This window comes from Pempheris klunzingeri, chromosome 10, assembly GCF_042242105.1.
Source record: "Pempheris klunzingeri isolate RE-2024b chromosome 10, fPemKlu1.hap1, whole genome shotgun sequence".
Taxonomy (NCBI): Eukaryota; Metazoa; Chordata; class Actinopteri; order Acropomatiformes; family Pempheridae; genus Pempheris; species Pempheris klunzingeri.
The window spans coordinates 714,474-732,500 of NC_092021.1; the positions used below are offsets into that span (position 1 = coordinate 714,474).

Consider the following 18,027-nt stretch of genomic DNA (forward strand, 5'->3'; position numbering starts at 1 on the left):
CCCCCCCCCATCACAGAGAGGGTAGCAGGGTACACTGGCAGTACCTTATCAGCTGTAAAGTTTTTACTGAGGGAAAGAACACGGTCAGCGCCACCACGGGGTGAAGCTGTTCAAACATCATGGAGGGAACAGACAGAAGACGTTGAGCTGTGAATGAACACAGATTTAAAGTAGAAAGGGAAAGCGGCTCTGCTTTCCCTCTCTTCACCCGTGCTGCCGTTTCCACTGTGCATAAAAGAGTCTGCAGCATGGTGACCTTACCCCATCCCCATCTAACAATGGATTTAAATGTGTGGAACACGTCTCCCCTGGACTAGTTCCTTCCCCCGACTAATCTGTGGAAAAGTCTGAACATAGATCGTTCTAAATAATACCTCTTTCTCATTATGGCTTCATTAACACTTCTACATCAAAGGAGAACTCTGGTATTTTCTCCCCCTGGGTCCTGTCTGTACCTGGTGTCTAAATGACTGGTACGTACAAACAGTGTTGGAACTGGTCCAGTAGATCGCTCAGACCTCAGTGACTCTGGTGTTTTTGAGGGTTAGTTTGGACTGAAGTTACACAGTAACACAAACCAGCTAAGTGGACCAGACACTGGTCATGGCTGCCGGCTGAGTGGACCGACTGGACCAATTCCAACACTTTCTGTACCCACCAGTCCTTTAGACACCAGAGCATGTACAGACCTGGGACCCAGGTTTAAAAACAGTGGAGTTCTCCTTTAAAGCTAGGAGGTGAAGGAAGAGGTGGCCACCATGGTGGCAGCATGGATGAGCAGTCTGTGGACGTCCACAGGTTCATGTAAATATTCCTTGGATGCCTCTTCAGTAATCCAACAATGTTTAAATCCTCAGCTGGAGTCTGGGGGGGGGGGGGTGTTTGCATCGTCTGTCCTCCTGGTTACATACAGGTGACTTCAGCTTTGCCCTCCTCCTGCTCAAAGCCACCTTCCTCCAGGTGGGACAGGGCACTGGGATACCCCCCTCCGAACACCGGGAAGCCCCCGATGCCTCCGGCAGTTGGAGACAGCTCGTCTGGGGGGACGGGGCTGCTGACCGAGCGACTCACAGAGCGACTGGACACGTCGCTGTGCACAGACAAAGCCTGGAGCCGGACAGAGACACAGGAGCATCGTTAGATACACTTCAGACTCACTATTCCTGCACAGGTGGGGGGGGGGGATGTGACCAGGGTCTTTTACTAAAGTAGCAGAAGCACAGAATAGAATAACTCTGCTAGGAGTAAAAGTCCTAACAGGTACAAGGGTTTTAGCATTGAGGTGTGATCACAGGAGCAGAGCAGCCAGTGGCTAATGTTGGTTACATCACTGGGCTCCAACCACTGAGGCATTCATGTGTCTGTCACTGCGAGGCTGCAGCTGCTGAAGGTGGAGCTGCTCACTTACATCCCACCTCTGGGTAGGGGGTACTTTACTCACGCCTCCTCTTACAGGGTGAACGTGGCCCGTGTTAACCCCCCCCCAGCGAGCCACACCTTCAAGCTGCCCCCCTGTCTTTGTCCACCAGGGTGCAGTGTAGCGCAGTGTGTTACTGTCCTTTGGCTGCAGCCCCACGGTCACAGATACTCACTGGACAAACTATGGAACCACTCACAGGACTGATGAGACAGACTGCTGCTGTTTGCTTCCATTCAGGTCCATTCACAGCATGTAGGTCTTTGTCTGCTAATTAGTGGTAGTGTGACTATGAGGACTATGAGGACTAGCAGGCCTTCACCCTCCTGCCGTCTGGGTGTGTATTTGAGCTCCACTGGCACACTGGCAGCCCAACACTGGCTTACTACAGCAGAGTGTGTATCTCACCTGGTTCCTGGACTGTCCTGCTGTCTGAGTCCTGACCGGCCTCTGCAGAAACACAACCTGCTTTGTTGCCAGATTCCCATCGCTACACACACACACACACACACAGAGGGATGGTTAGATGACAGAACAGGCTCACTAAGGCTGTCGGAGTCGACTCGATTGGTGGCAGGGGGCGTCACACCTACCTGTCGTGTCGGATGATGGGGGTGGGCAGAACACATGTGAGCAGCCAACCGAACTCAGCCAGAGTGTGAAGGAGGGGCCCGTAGTCCGTTTTCACATTGGAGCCCTGAGTGGAAACACGCAGTCACAGCAGATAACCAGTTACATTTGTAGACGCTGGGTTAAGGGTCAGTTCCCCTAAAACACACAGCCCACGTTCCTGTGAGAGTCATTTAGAATGATTAATGGTAAGAACTGTACAATACAAACATGACGTAATGACAACTAATGGCAGCAGCTGGAGTGAGTTTGCACAGGTGTAGAATCCTGTCTGTGAGGATTATGTAGGGCTGTGCAAACTATTCAGAGATTATTCCAATACTGTTCTCTGTAATGTGGGTGAACTGACCCTTTACAATGAGACTTCCTGCCTGCTCGCTGCGGCTCTTCGTTTCCACGTCACCATTAAGTGTCTCCATCACTTCAGAGGACATTATTATGATTCCCTGGAGCCTAACCTAAACCCAACCTTAAACCAGTGCTGATCTGTCCCCTAAAGGCAGGTGACTCCCCACAGTGTGACTGTGTGAACGGCTTTATGTCCCCACAGGACACCGTAGAGAGGAGCGGCTGCTGTCGCCCTTCTGCACTGAGATGTTCTATTCCAGACAGCACGCTGGACTTCGACAGGTGTGATGTGAAACACCACAGCATGATGACCACCCCCCAGTGTGTCTGAGTAGGTTTACACAGACGGCGAGGTGGAATCACGGCCTTCAAAAGACAGTAAATAGGAGCGCACACACACACACTGACCTCGATGACAGTCCACTGCTCCACCACGATGGTGTCGTTGGCAGGAGGGGAGGTGCTTCTCTCCTCGTACACAAACAGTCCCTCCAGAGATCTGGGCACCGGCTCGCCTGAAACAAACACACACACACACACAGACTGTGAAATGTGCACACATTGTTATATGGCCATGTGTTCTTTGTCATTATATGACAGAATAACCCACATTCATGAAGATCTCAGCGCCGCCAGGTAGCAAAGACAGCTGAGGAAATGGACCAATGAGAGCGAGCCGTTGGCCTCATCATGACCCACTTATCAGAAGTAGGTTACGCTCAGTTTGAGCTCCCACGTGTTCATGTGTGTGTTATTTCCATTTATTTCAGGCCTCACAGGCCTACAGACGATGAGGATGTCTGCTTCTCCGCAGAGACAGGAAGTGAGGTCGCCGTGGTCAGGAAGACAAATATAGATGCAGGGGGAGGGAGGGGGGGCGCCACCAAAACAGGAAGTGACTGATTTTGTGTGAATGTGTGAATCACTGTCTTATGAGAAAAGATAATAATGCTTAGAGTAGAAGGAGGAGGAGGAAGACTGGCTGTTTTCCTCCTTGTTCACTTCCTTTATTTACAGGCTATAAAAAGAAGCGCAGTGAAGGACAACACCAACTGTTCTGTGAGGTTTCTCATGATGCATTCAGTCACTGCCATAATTCAATGAAGTACACATCATTTGTCTTAAGAGACTCACTGTGTGGTTAAGTGAACGAAAATCAAAAAGCCAACTGGTCTGTGAACACGTCTTCATTGAATCACGGGACAATGAATGAAGGAATACAAAGGAAGTACGTGTGAGGATGATCTGGTCTGTCTGAGGTCCCACATCACACCAACCTTTAGGCGTGTCCCAGTAGACGAAGGAGTCCACCAGCGACCAGCCTTTGCGGTAGTAGGCGGCCGTTAGCTCCAGCCAATCAGCTTCCAGGGCGCTGACCACCTGGCCCTTCCTGGAGACGCGCATGGAGAGCGCCCCCTGGTGGTACTGACAGGCCAGCGAGTCCAGAGGAGCACAGCCGGGAGCCCAGGAGTGGAAGAAGACCAGCAACCTCAAGTCTGGTGGGACGAGACGAGGAGGAATAGAGACACAAAGGATGACCTGCTTTAACTGCCCATGATAACACCTGGATAGAAGGCTGCAGTCGGACAAAGGCTTCAGTCTCAGGACAGGAAATGGAAGATGGATGGATGGGAGCGGCTCACCTGGACTGTAGGTGTTGTCCTCCAGCTCTCTGTCTCCAGGCGGAGTACGAGGAGGCGTGCGAGGGGGGGAGCGGCAGCCCCTCTTCGGACTGTGCACCCTGCCGTTAGTGATCCCGCTCACCTGCTGGAGGACCGAGCCGACGAATCGAACGCCTCCACGGGCGCTGCTGTTCACCTGGAAGACACACAGAGCCAGAGTGAGGCTCATTTCTGTGTTCCCGGTGAACACTGAGCACACAACTCTGATTTATGGAGTGAAGCCACCACTGATCCAGATAGAAAAGGTTCAGCCAAATGTGCTCTGGACATGTTTCCTCTGAAGCAGAAGGCCCATCCTGCACTCTGAGCCAGCCAACACAGGAAACCTCCAGGTCAGTTCACTACACATGAACACCTGAACATCGTCCACTCCTTCTTTCCTGTCATCACACTGCTCAGTACTCACACTAACATTACTATTTAAAACATTGAACTTCATCCCAGGGGGGTTGAAATTGTTCATTATTTCACACAGTTTAGAGTCCTGTGTCCAGTCTTCGATGCATTTTAGGGGTTTCTAGCGACTCAGTGTTTCCAGCATTTTAAGAAGCTGAAACTAGTTAGTATTACCTCGTTCCTCGTGTCCTGAATATGAAACATGTTTAGAACTACAGAGGCTTGAAGTGGCGACAGTATCCTAGTGTTCACTTACTTTAAAGATAAGTGAGACCTGGAAAGGCAAGTCCTGAAAAGATGAACGTCTCCATTATTTGATGTATTTTAGAGATGTTAGAGTTCTGAAGGTACATGAAATTTGTTCTTCAATGCTTTAATCATCTGGTGACTCCTCTAATTTATCTTGGGCTGCTGGCCCTGAGGCTGGGAACCCCCAGTCTGAAACACCACTGACCCTGTCGATGAGTGCTCGGACCGTGTCCCCCGTCAGTGACTCTCCAGGTAACGGCCACTCCTCCACCTTCAGCACGGGCACACTGTGACACATGGACGCCATCTGCTTACTGAAAACACACACACACACACACACACACACAAAACAGTGCTTAGCTTCTCTGTTCAGGTCAGTGGGGAGTTTGAGTCTGTGAACCCGTCCAGCTGGAGGGTCCATAGTTCACTTGTAATTGTCACAGAGCTGCAGACATCAACACATAAATCATTTCTAGGCTCAGCAGGAGACAGCCACCAGCTACTGTCTAAGCAACTGCACCAAGACTAAACATCAATTTAGGCAACTGAAGCGATGACACTTCGTAAGTGTCGTCCTGCCTTTTCAACATGGAAGTGAGTTTTTGTAAAATAACAGAAGACATCACCAATTCACTGCTGCAGCAACAGTCATCTTATGAAATAAAAATTAGCGTCATAGTTTCACAGCATCAACCATTTCAACCAATCAAATCTCAGAGATCAGAGTTGCTTCATCTCCATTGGCTGCTGTGGGACCCCTGTTGTTGGGTGGGTTTCTAGCCAATAGAAATCAGACAGTAGACACAAGGACCAAGTCAAAACCACAGCACAGTCGACCCCCCCACCATCACTACCTCCTCCAGGCACGACAGTCTGACCTCCTACCGTGGCTCTACATTAAATATGCAGCTGGCTTCATCCATCATTCATCTATTTACTAGACAGTATGGTGGTGAACATGTGGGCCCAGTGGGGCGTGTGGCAAAGAGGGGGGAGTGTACAGTAATCTTAACAGACCTCTCAAAAGCATTTGATACAGTCAATCATCAATTAACTACTTAAACTACAGTCTTTATGTCTTCATTTCACACTTTAACACTGGCGTGGCTGATGATGCTAAAGTGTTAAAGTCCACTTAACATCAGTAACGGAGTGCCACAGGGGTCTACTGTTGGTCCTTTACTGTTTATATTATAAATAAATAGCATTATCTTTCCTGATCAGTTCTTCAATGTCTATATGTACGCAGATGATGCCATTTTATATACCTCTAGCTCTTCTCCAACCCAGGCCCCTCTTCAGTCTGCCTTTGATGCTTTCCGATCATCACTTCTTGATCACATCCTTGTTTAAATGCAGATACAACCAACTACATGGTAATCTTTAATGTAGAATCAAACTAGGACTTTGAGAGACCAGAAGTATTCAATATTTGACTTATTTTAGGGATTTCTATAGACCTGAAAAGTGGAAATATCTACTATTAAACTTTCCTTGACAATTTTACAGACATAAAGAAGGTGAAAAAAGACACTGAAGAGGTGAAAGTGTCTTGGTTTAACTCATGTTAGATCCGTGTACCTGGGTCTTGGACGGGCCAGGATGGCGCGGTAGAGCAGACTGAAGGGCAGCGAGCGGGTTCGGCCCACGGACAGGATGATGGGGTGCAGGGCGGCCAGGACGTAGCCTTGTGTGTAGTAGGGCTGCAGGGACTGGGGCAGCTCGGACAGCGAAGCCACATACTGCACCGTAGGACGGCTACCTGCACGGGTGGAGAGATGATCAGGGAAACAAGTCAGGAAAAGACATTCTAGCTGGTCTGCAAAGCTCATCGATTGGTCAAATGCCAATCATTTTAATAATCAGTAAGTTTTGGACTGTTGGTTGTACAAAACAATCGACGTGGACAAGTGATCACAGGGAAATATGTTTTAACGTTGCAGCTTCACTACACAAATACTCAAACGAGCTTTCAGGGTCTTTAGTCTGCAAAAAATAAGATGTGCTGGTTTGCGTTTCTTTATTTCAGTCACCTTGTGAACACTGTTAGATGTGCAGATTAGCTGTGTAGTAAATCATCATGATGCTTTCATGGGAAAGCTTTAACTTCAGCTCCTGAGTTCATTGCCCCTTTGCAGTGGACTCTTAATGTTCTGTCCTACTTTTAGCCTTTCAGCATCCACATCCTCCATCACAATGACCCCATTACCGGAGCTATTCAGGGGAGGATCATAATGTGACAAAGAAAAGCTGAAAATCTACAAATTTTAGAAGCTCAAAGCAGCAAAAATACTAAAATGTACACATATACACTTGACAAATAAATTCTCAATTTGTGGGAAAGACTGCCGCCAAACAAGAGTACCCCCCCCCCCCACCATACACAACACAACACCAGGGTTTTCAAATGAACCTCACTAGTCAGTCGTTAAAGTTGAAAATGCTGCTTTCTGTAATACTGTTAAACGTGGACACTGTCCATGATCCATAGTGGAGCACGCTGTCTGAGAAACCTTTCTGTGCCTTTAACATCACTATAGCCATGTTGTACTGGAGGGAGGAAAGCACACCCACCCACACACACACACACACACACACACACACACACACACACACACACACACACTTAATTTACCATTCACTTTAGTCTTACTTTTGTATTTTAGTTGGTACACAATCACCCCAGCACCAGAGAAGGGTCAGGGCTGTTTATCCTCATGAACGGTCAATACAAATCAGGGTGGGTACCAAACTCAGTACTTCAGGGTACTGACCGAGTTACGTCGGCACTACTCAATACTGATTCACGTTCAAAGGCCTGAGTCTACATGACAGAGAGAGAGAGTGAGAGAGAGACTACGTCACCCTGCAGCTCATTCAAGTCCAACACTGTCAGGGCGATGGTGAGCTGAAAGCAAGTGAGAATGTGGTTCCACTTTTTCAAAACCACACAGACAACACTAGAAATACTGTGTAGAATGAAAAGCTGGCCAGTGACACGATACTTGAGCTTTTTTTTGTACAACTGAAATTTGATTTGTTATTCCAGAGGGTTGTGATGTGAAGGTACCCAACACTGATCCAAACCCTACGGTGTGTCAGCAGCAGCTCCACCACATCACGCCTCTTCCAACAGGAGTATGAACTATCCTGCTGTTTTCCAGCTGTGTGTGACGTCTGCCCTACTGAGGACACCCCCACACCCCAATGTAAGCTTTTAGAGAGATATATATATATATTTTCCAGATGATGGGATGTCTGATGTGGTCAGACTGGTTTTCTGTCCTCTAGCGTGTACACACACACACACACACACACACACACACACACACACACACACACACACTATTACAGGGTTCAAACTAAAGATTCTTTTACCAGTTACTCTCACTTATATGTGGTTTATAAAAATGTCCACCGACATCACTGATTTCTTTACAAAGTCAGATATAATTAACTGATGAAGTGAAACAGGAACTGACTCATTTTCAGGCTGTAAAATGTTAGAAAACAGAATCAAAACACGTTTTGGAGTCGGTGTGAATTCATCCTCGTACAACGCTGCATCTGGGATCTTTACAGGATTTAGTGATTCTCTAAAAATCAGCAGGACAGTGTATTAAATGAACACCTTCAAAGAAATGTGCAGCCTTACTAAACTAAACGCTCTAGATCTCTCATTCCTGTTCCCATTCTCCGTCTTCTCACCCGTCTGACTTAGAAACAGTACCGTGGGTGTAGAGGAGCTGTTGGTGTGCTGCCTCAGTCTTGTGTTGTTTTTTTCTTGAAAACCCTGGCTGGAAACCCCGGAGACCATCACCATACTTCCTGTGTCCACAAAGAGTGGCTGTTCACAGACGGGCTTGGCAGTGTGCCCCCCCTCCACACACACACACACACACACACACACACACACACTGCATTTACTACATTGCAAGTGTCAACACACTAAATTGTGCATGTTGGATGCACCAAAATTAAGAGAAAGAACAATTGTCAGTGAAACACTGTTGTGCTTTAACAAGTGGTAATGTTCAATTTGGCTATCGGAAATAATTAATAATTATCAAAGATAATTAATAATTATTAAAATAAATGAACTTTGATTAAAGTCCACCTCGATTGGGGCACCACCTCGAAAAACGAGGAAAAGACAGCCGTTTTAATTGATTTAGTCTCATAAAAATACTAAACTATCAATTTGGAATTATGTTTTATAATTAATTTAATAATTACTACCAAAATTACCACATTGATAGCTAGCTGAAGGATTTTTGGAGTTCTTGACAGTGTAGAGGTTGGCAGTGTCCACAATTGTACAACATTAACGGAGACAGCAAGTATTAAAACATTTATTAAAACAGAGCAAAATTCAGGGACATCATTTGTTATGCATTAAGGACTTGTACTTTGGTTGTAAGTACAGCTGAAGCAGAGTAGGTGTTAAAGACATCTGCTGTTGCAGAAACAAAATCAATCAAACAATCTAACTAAATCTCTATGACTAAACTAAACAATAATATGAAGAGTGTAAGAGTGTGTGTGTGTGTGTGTGTGTGTGTGTGTGTGTGTGTGTGATAAGGCTGAGGAATGTGAGATGGGTCCCACAAAGGTGGAGGAGAGAGACCAAATGGTGATGGCCAGACCCCCTGGGGTGTGGGTCAGAGGCAGACAAAGGAAAGCTAAGTGCTGTTAGCTTAGCCTTGTCCCTCAGTGGCCTGTTGCCAGACTGTGTGTGTGAGAGAGATGAAGGTGCAGGTTAAGACAGGATGGTTAGTTTGTAGGCTAACATCAACTAAACTTAATGGATGCACAGTAATCTGCAACACATCACAATAATCAAACTCACTGAACATTAAACAAGTCAATACATTAACAAGGGTAACCCATGTATGCAGTAATGCTATGCTAATTATGCCCAGTTAGAGTTTGTTACCAGTCCTTAAAAGGGGAGACGAAGTGTCCTTGAGGGTGCTGCTTTCTCAGCTTGTTGCTGGAGGAAAGGTGTGGTTCGTGTCCGTGCTGTGGTTGCAGGCTGGAGGAATCCGGTCGCTCCTTGGTTCCTGTTAGTTAGCAGCTCTGTGCTAACTTGCTGGTGTGCTCCTGTTGTGGTTATCAGCTGGCAGACTCTGGGTCGTGCCTGCTGGCGCTGATCTGCTTACTTCAGGCAGGACCTTGTGTCGCTACCATGAAGGAGGTGGCTGCTCTGGACAGACCACACTGAGGCAGAGCTTAGCTGAGTTGAGCTGGTCTCTCCTCTTCAGGAAAGATCAGGAGAGCTGGTCTCTCCTCTGCAGGAGGAGAGGGAGCAGGGAAGACCTGGTCTCTCCACTTCAGGAGAGACGATGAGAAAAGAGAGTTCAGTGGGGGTGAACTGGTTTTGTGGGCCTGCGGTCGTAAAATCATGTGTCCCCTCCGGCCAATGGTGACAGTGGAGCTGGGCGCGGGGGTGATTTCACACCTATCTGTGAAACTGGGGGCATTGGGGAAAGGAGCCCAATAGTTTTACAGACAAAGAAACATGCGGTTTCACTATGTGTCATTCACTGTATAGTGAAGCCCAACATCCCCCCTGCCATCAGGATGTCACCTGATGTGGGATGCTGATGGGATAATTGTGCATGTTTCGGCCATTGTTCATTTTTGTCAGTCCAGGTGAAACAAGTTGGTAACTACTGGGCAGTTTGTTATCCAACTGGGCATATGCCGAATCTATCTTGGCTAAGCTAGAACAGACATACGTTACAAAACAGTTCTTTATACACAACAATGACATACTGCATCCTAATAACCTGTGTTTCTCAGTTGTTAGTGAGGGTTAGTGGGAACAGGAAATGTCAGTGTGTTATGTAGCAGAGATAGAGGCACCTAAAATGACAAAGTCATAACAGTGTGTCCTACGTGTGTTTTGTATGATTTTACTGACAAAATATGAAGTTGGTCCAAGTGTACTTGGAAGTTGAGCAGTGGTGTTGAATCCAATCAGAATTTAGGCTTTCAGTAATGTTTGTTTATTACTGAGTGCTCAAATGAGTTTGTTGCTGTTGCTAACAAATTCAAATTTGCCTAAATAACTGTAGTGAAGGTGAGGTAGATTGGGTGTCTGTCATCTGGTCAGTGCTGCCATGACCAAAAAGAGTGCGCTCTAGAGCTCTTATTCTTTCTTGGCCCAGGGCTGTAACGCTCCTGGTAGCCAGAGGGAGAGAGACATACAAAGTCACTGTCAGTGCCTTGTTCTGAGCTGCAGTCAGAGATGCTGTAGTCATCATCTGACCCGTACGCTACCTGGTCACTGTTCCTTGCCTGGATTTCTGCATATGGCAGTCTCCTGCTCCTGTGCTGGGAGTGTCTATCCCTGGGCAGTGGATGGACCTGGCGGTTACGCTCAGTGTCCCTATGTGGTCTTTTGTCACCCCCCTTTCGTCTGTTGTGAGGGTGAACTTTTGGGGCAGCTGACCTGTTTAACACCTTGGTGTGTGAGCTGGGTGGCTCACTTGTCCCCCCTCTTGCTTTGGAAGAGACAATAGTTTCCCAGACTACCTGTGTTATCTTCCGGATCTCCTGCAATGAGGGGTCACCTTCCTGTGTCCTGAGTACAACGTGAGTACGCACACATGGGTGGAGGTTCCTCAAGAATAAGGCCTTGAAGGTGGAGCTTTCTTCTAAGCCTGGTGCATTCTTTCCCTGGAAATATGCGTGTCTCAAACGTTTGTAGTACTCTTTTGGATGCTCACGACGGGCATGTTTAATTTGTAGGGCTGCAACTATTGCTGTGGTGTCGTCAGTAGCACAGGAAAATTCTTCTGTAAGTGCTTGACGTAGCAATTTATACTCATTTCTGACACTGGGAGGTCGTGACTGTATAAACTTGTGGACCGCTTTAGAGCTGGTTTTCCACACAAGTCTAACTTTCTCCCTTTCAGTTGCATGGGGTAAGTCAATTAAGTTGTAGTCTAGCTCCCTGAAATAGTCCTCAACTTGGTGATCATAGTTATCTGGATCAAACCTGTCAATGCTTCTAGCTAGAAGCTCAAGCTCTTCAAGGCGGGGACTCTGTGAAGGCGAGACTAAGCTAGTGTCATTGATATGTAAATCATGCCCTACACTTCTCTGTGGTGGAAGAACGGGGGCTGAACAGCGGCCACTCTGACGGTGATGCAGAGAGGAGGCTGAGCAGTCCTGGACTGTTCTAGTCCCATCTTTGGAGGGACAAGCATGGAGAAATGTGTCGTGCAATGATGTGAATGAGGGACTTGGGACGGAATATCTTCTAGAAGATATACTAGACAACTCCTCTATGTCTGTTTCAGAGGAATGGGAAGTCAGGTGGCTTTGAGCTCGGTCTCTCAGCGGAGGCTGAGGAGCTGACTTCATTCCCAAGAACTTGTGTTCAGGTGGGAATAGCTCATGTCCTCTGTTTGGGGAAAAACTGAACCTGTCACTGGTAGAAGAGTGTGAATCGGAGTAACCGGAATCACACTGGCTGATCGACTCTGGTCGGGCCAAATGTTCTGACTTCAGTCTATACATTTCTTCTTTCTGCGAACAGAGATCTAACTCTGCTGTGTGCAGGTCTTCTAAGTAGCGCAGGGCTTTCTTATTAGCCGTCTGAACCTCATGGAAGAGGCTAGCATTTTGCGCTCTCAGGATTTCTACCTCCTTCTCTATGGCTGCTCTGCTCTGAAGGGCGAGGCTGGTTTGCCTGTGGAAAGTCAAAAGCAAGCATTTTAACAAGGAGCCCTTGGATGCAGTCTGTGCATCACACCTGTCGTTGAGTAGGGAGTCTATCTCTTCTGTACACTCACTGAAATTCAATTTGTTGATGAATTCGGGGTAGCCAGGCTTTAGGCTCTGTGCTAGGGAAGAAATAAACTGCTCTACACAGGGGTTCTCCATTGTTGCCTAAAAAGGGGTGAGGTAAAACAAGTTAAAATGCGATGATTTTAAAAGTGGTTGGCTGTGGTGTTGCGGTGGCAGACACCTTGAAGTGTAGCTTGGGGAATACTACTAGCCTAACACTGTGGTGGCCTACACTAGAAGGTAGCTATACACTATCTAGTGGAACTGGTGGGGATAGCAAACTGAGGCCAATTAAGGTAAATGTAGATTTACACAAAATAAGTTTACTCACCAAAATTTTGACTCTCTAACTGAAATGCACGGCAGTAACAGTCAGGAATGTCTCTTTAAGTTACTCAAGCTGGAACACGTGGCAGTTGCAGCTAGGTACTAACTTCACAGGGCTGATAGCACGCTGTGGCTCTCTCTCAGGCTCTATTTCTTAATCAGGCTGAAATGCACGGCAGTAACAGCCAGGTTCAAGCTCTACGTTCACAGGGCCGGTGGCACGCTGTGTCTTAACAAACAGGAAGCACTTTAGTTAACAGCGAATGGACAGATTGCATTGAATGTGTGACATTCAGATGCCGAACCAAATTCTTCCTACAGGGTAGGTTTACCTGAAAGGTTAGCAGCAGTAGCAAGCTCTAAATGTAACACTATGGGGCTTTCAATGTTTGCTTTCAAACATAGGCACCAGTATTAGCATTAGCTTTAGCCTTAATTCACAGTACACTACTCTTCAAATTGCTTTTAGCTTAATCTAGATAGATTGATTTTCACCACAATGCACTTGAAAGTACAGCTGGAAGTACTTCTGTGACTGACTAGTGGTTAAAATGATAATTTTGCTCGTTTTAATTTTTTTTCAAAAATTTTGGTTTTGACCAAAATTCTGCTGAAAATTAATATTGTACAAATATGGACAATTGCCAACAGTACTCTGCCTCACGCAGGGGCACCATTTGTTGTGCTTTAACAAGTGGTAATGTTCAATTTGGCTATCGGAAATAATTAATAATTATCAAAGATAATTAATAATTATTAAAATAAATGAACTTTGATTAAAGTCCACCTCGATTGGGGCACCACCTCGAAAAACGAGGAAAAGACAGCCGTTTTAATTGATTTAGTCTCATAAAAATACTAAACTATCAATTTGGAATTATGTTTTATAATTAATTTAATAATTACTACCAAAATTACCACATTGATAGCTAGCTGAAGGATTTTTGGAGTTCTTGACAGTGTAGAGGTTGGCAGTGTCCACAATTGTACAACATTAACGGAGACAGCAAGTATTAAAACATTTATTAAAACAGAGCAAAATTCAGGGACATCATTTGTTATGCATTAAGGACTTGTACTTTGGTTGTAAGTACAGCTGAAGCAGAGTAGGTGTTAAAGACATCTGCTGTTGCAGAAACAAAATCAATCAAACAATCTAACTAAATCTCTATGACTAAACTAAACAATAATATGAAGAGTGTAAGAGTGTGTGTGTGTGTGTGTGTGTGTGTGTGTGTGTGTGTGTGATAAGGCTGAGGAATGTGAGATGGGTCCCACAAAGGTGGAGGAGAGAGACCAAATGGTGATGGCCAGACCCCCTGGGGTGTGGGTCAGAGGCAGACAAAGGAAAGCTAAGTGCTGTTAGCTTAGCCTTGTCCCTCAGTGGCCTGTTGCCAGACTGTGTGTGTGAGAGAGATGAAGGTGCAGGTTAAGACAGGATGGTTAGTTTGTAGGCTAACATCAACTAAACTTAATGGATGCACAGTAATCTGCAACACATCACAATAATCAAACTCACTGAACATTAAACAAGTCAATACATTAACAAGGGTAACCCATGTATGCAGTAATGCTATGCTAATTATGCCCAGTTAGAGTTTGTTACCAGTCCTTAAAAGGGGAGACGAAGTGTCCTTGAGGGTGCTGCTTTCTCAGCTTGTTGCTGGAGGAAAGGTGTGGTTCGTGTCCGTGCTGTGGTTGCAGGCTGGAGGAATCCGGTCGCTCCTTGGTTCCTGTTAGTTAGCAGCTCTGTGCTAACTTGCTGGTGTGCTCCTGTTGTGGTTATCAGCTGGCAGACTCTGGGTCGTGCCTGCTGGCGCTGATCTGCTTACTTCAGGCAGGACCTTGTGTCGCTACCATGAAGGAGGTGGCTGCTCTGGACAGACCACACTGAGGCAGAGCTTAGCTGAGTTGAGCTGGTCTCTCCTCTTCAGGAAAGATCAGGAGAGCTGGTCTCTCCTCTGCAGGAGGAGAGGGAGCAGGGAAGACCTGGTCTCTCCACTTCAGGAGAGACGATGAGAAAAGAGAGTTCAGTGGGGGTGAACTGGTTTTGTGGGCCTGCGGTCGTAAAATCATGTGTCCCCTCCGGCCAATGGTGACAGTGGAGCTGGGCGCGGGGGTGATTTCACACCTATCTGTGAAACTGGGGGCATTGGGGAAAGGAGCCCAATAGTTTTACAGACAAAGAAACATGCGGTTTCACTATGTGTCATTCACTGTATAGTGAAGCCCAACAACACGAAAAGAGAGAGAGTGTGTGTGTGTGTGTGTGTGTGTGTGTGTGTGTGTGTGTGTGTGTGTGTGTGCATTCCTCACTACAACCCCCCACATTCTCACGGACAAACACCCCAGAGATTGGGGAGACCGGCACACACTGAGATCCCTGCAGCCTCTCGGTGGGCCGTCTGGCAGCATTATGAGCTGCTGTTTACTGCCATTCCTGCGGGTTTAAACCCAACTCTGAATACTTGAGGTGAATTTAAATTTAACACAAGCTTCCATGTTGCAGCCGGTGAACAAAGTTGATGCCCACTACTTTTAGGAGGCCTTCCTCCCCCTTAGAGGCCAAAGCTGAGTGGATGGCTGGGTCGTGTCTGCAGGGTCGCACCAACAACAACACGGACGGCCACGCTGCACTTAATGGCTCCCACGAGGACCATGATGTCACCCACACCTCTGACCAAGGCTTTTGTTGCAGCCCTTTTGCTCCTCTCCTCCCCTGCTTTCAGTCCTCACACCCCCTCCCATCCTGCCGCCACCCGCCCTGTCAACCCACACACTGAGGCCTCTGTTCTGGGGAAAAGAGGAGGAGGATGAGAGGACGAAGAGAGGACTAGCAAAGAGGGTAAAAAAAGGGGGGAAAAGAAGTAGAGGAGTATCAGGAGTTGGGAACTGGCAGGATTGTTGGGGGGGGGCAGAGCTGAGAAAATGGGAGGGATGAAAGAGGAGGGCTAGAGGCAAACCAAGACAGGGTTACAAGCTGGATTTTATGAGGCTGTGTGTGAACGCAGGGCTGGAGAAGGTGTGAAAAGCTGCCTGGCAACAAGGAGCAAAGGAAGCAAGAGGAGCAGGAAAACAAGCAGCTCAGGGAGGATGGACTGAGACAGAGCGTCTCAGTCCATCCTCCCTGAGCTAAACACCAACATCAGTGTGCAGACTGTGAGAGGGACAAACCAGACATCAGCCTCCGAGGTGTCATTTCCACTCTGATATATCTGTGACCTCTATTTAGTTTGGAAACAGTAAAACCTTCTTCACATTCATCTTATTCTTCAGAACTGTACACAGTTTGTTTGAATCTGGTTCCAACATCACAAAAACAGTGACATGTCGTCACCTTTTCAGTGGGCGTGGACAGGTGCTCGCTTCTACATCCAGCAGTTATGGAGCAACATTATCATCATAATTATCATTCGGAGTCATCAGTCATTTGATAAATTGTTGAAAATATCAATTACAGCCACTCTGAGGGATCAGCAAAGTTTTCCAATCCATCGTGTGGGGAACATGAGCGTCTGAACCAAACTTCAGTCTGGGCCGAAGTTGCCATGTTTGTACTGTCTTGCACTGTCCTCCAAAACTCCTCTAAATGTAATAATCAAAATGCTGACTGTAATCTGAAATAATCCAGTATGGGCCGTCAACTCCCCAGATTAAGCAGAGATTACAGAAAATCGCATTTATCCGTGGGAACAAAGAGCGCAGGCAGGCAGCACAGTCAACCTGGAGTGGAGAGAAGGTTGCAGTTTAACCCACATTTTCTTCAATCGTCATTTCACTCATCCGTCCCCGAGTTCATCCAGCCAGCTATGAAAACATGTCACCTCAGGTTAAGCCGTCTCTCCACCCGCAAATCCCTTTTCATGCTCCCATTTATTCATCGAATCCCGACCTGCCGTCACTGTGCAAACCCTGACCCTCCTATCACATCATCCTCTTATCCTCCACTTCCACTCTCTGGCTGACGCTGCTCCGTGTGCAGGGAGGTACAGCCTCAGGCTGGGGCCACTCACACACAGGACTCAGGCTGTAACCATGCTTCCCACTAATTAGTAATAAGAAGATACAAAGTTAAGAGATGACCGAGGGGACAGAAACGTGTGGACCACACAATCCATGCGATTGCTGATGTGACAGAACCTCAGGGGATCTCCAAAGTCAGTGGGATTCATCATCTGGGAAGCATGAATCCCTGTCCATCCAATAACACACACACACACACACACACACACACACACACACACACACACACACACACACACACACACAGGCACACACCCACACACACACACACACACACACACACACACACACACACAGGCACACACCCACACACACACACACACACACACACACACACACACACACACACACACAGTACTGAGCTGTGGGAAGTATCAGCCTTCAGGGACCTTGATGTGCTGCCTGGGGCTCCAGGCTCCACATCCACCCTTCTCTCAGAGGGACTAAATGAGGCAGAGCTGACTGGGAGCGCTGCGGCCACCGGGCACAGCCGTGGGGGAGGGAGGGGGGGGGGGGGTGTCAGTATATGACTGGAACTCTGTGTGTCCCAGAAACGCTTCATCGTTTCTAGGAGAAGCACGTCTGGAGGAGGGTGGAGCGGCTCTCCTGTGTACTGTGAACTACAGTGGTCGCTGTCTTTTCACAGATAGAAAGTCGGGCAAAAATCTGGTCTTTTTGTAATTAATCTGTGTAGTTTTGGTGAAAGCTGTTTAAACCAGAGCGTCGTCCACATGAATGTACCTGATGAAAACTCCTGGGAGCAAGAAGCCTGGTCCTGGTCCTGGTTCTCCTGCTGTGGTTCTCTGGCTTCATTGAATCACTGCACTCGTCATGTTTTTCAGTGCTACCATAATGCTGATTATTCGTCACACTCCTATTGTCAGTGCTGTAGCTGCTGTTAGTATGCTGGTTGCTGTTTGTGTTCTCTTTCACTGTATCTTTTTAGAAGTTGCCCAATCTACTCTAATTGCTGCATAGCGCTCCTAGTGGTCAAAAGCCCCACAGGGTGCCTTTAGTGATGAAGGTGAGCTGACAGGAGGGCTGAAAACAGGAGGGCTGCAGGTGGTGCAGACCTGCCTGAACAAAAACCATCACGGCAAAGCAGCTCAACAAGATCTGCAGCTCGAGGGTAAACGGACGTCTCTTAACTGTGAG

The 18,027-nt window shown here is 47.1% G+C and overlaps 1 protein-coding gene across 1 annotated transcript in view; it reads right to left on the reverse strand.

Moving 5' to 3' along the window:
• Positions 1-903: 903 nt before the first annotated feature.
• rftn2 (raftlin family member 2) overlaps positions 904-18,027 on the reverse strand; it is a 22,477-nt gene continuing 5,353 nt past the window's right edge. Inside the window, exons 2-9 of the mRNA XM_070838636.1 lie at positions 6,304-6,484; positions 4,928-5,036; positions 4,039-4,213; positions 3,673-3,891; positions 2,804-2,910; positions 2,011-2,114; positions 1,826-1,907; positions 904-1,107 (exon numbers count right to left, since the gene is read on the reverse strand). Of these exons, the coding sequence (XP_070694737.1) occupies positions 904-1,107; positions 1,826-1,907; positions 2,011-2,114; positions 2,804-2,910; positions 3,673-3,891; positions 4,039-4,213; positions 4,928-5,036; positions 6,304-6,484 (1,181 nt within the window). The remainder of the gene's footprint in view (positions 1,108-1,825; positions 1,908-2,010; positions 2,115-2,803; positions 2,911-3,672; positions 3,892-4,038; positions 4,214-4,927; positions 5,037-6,303; positions 6,485-18,027) is intronic.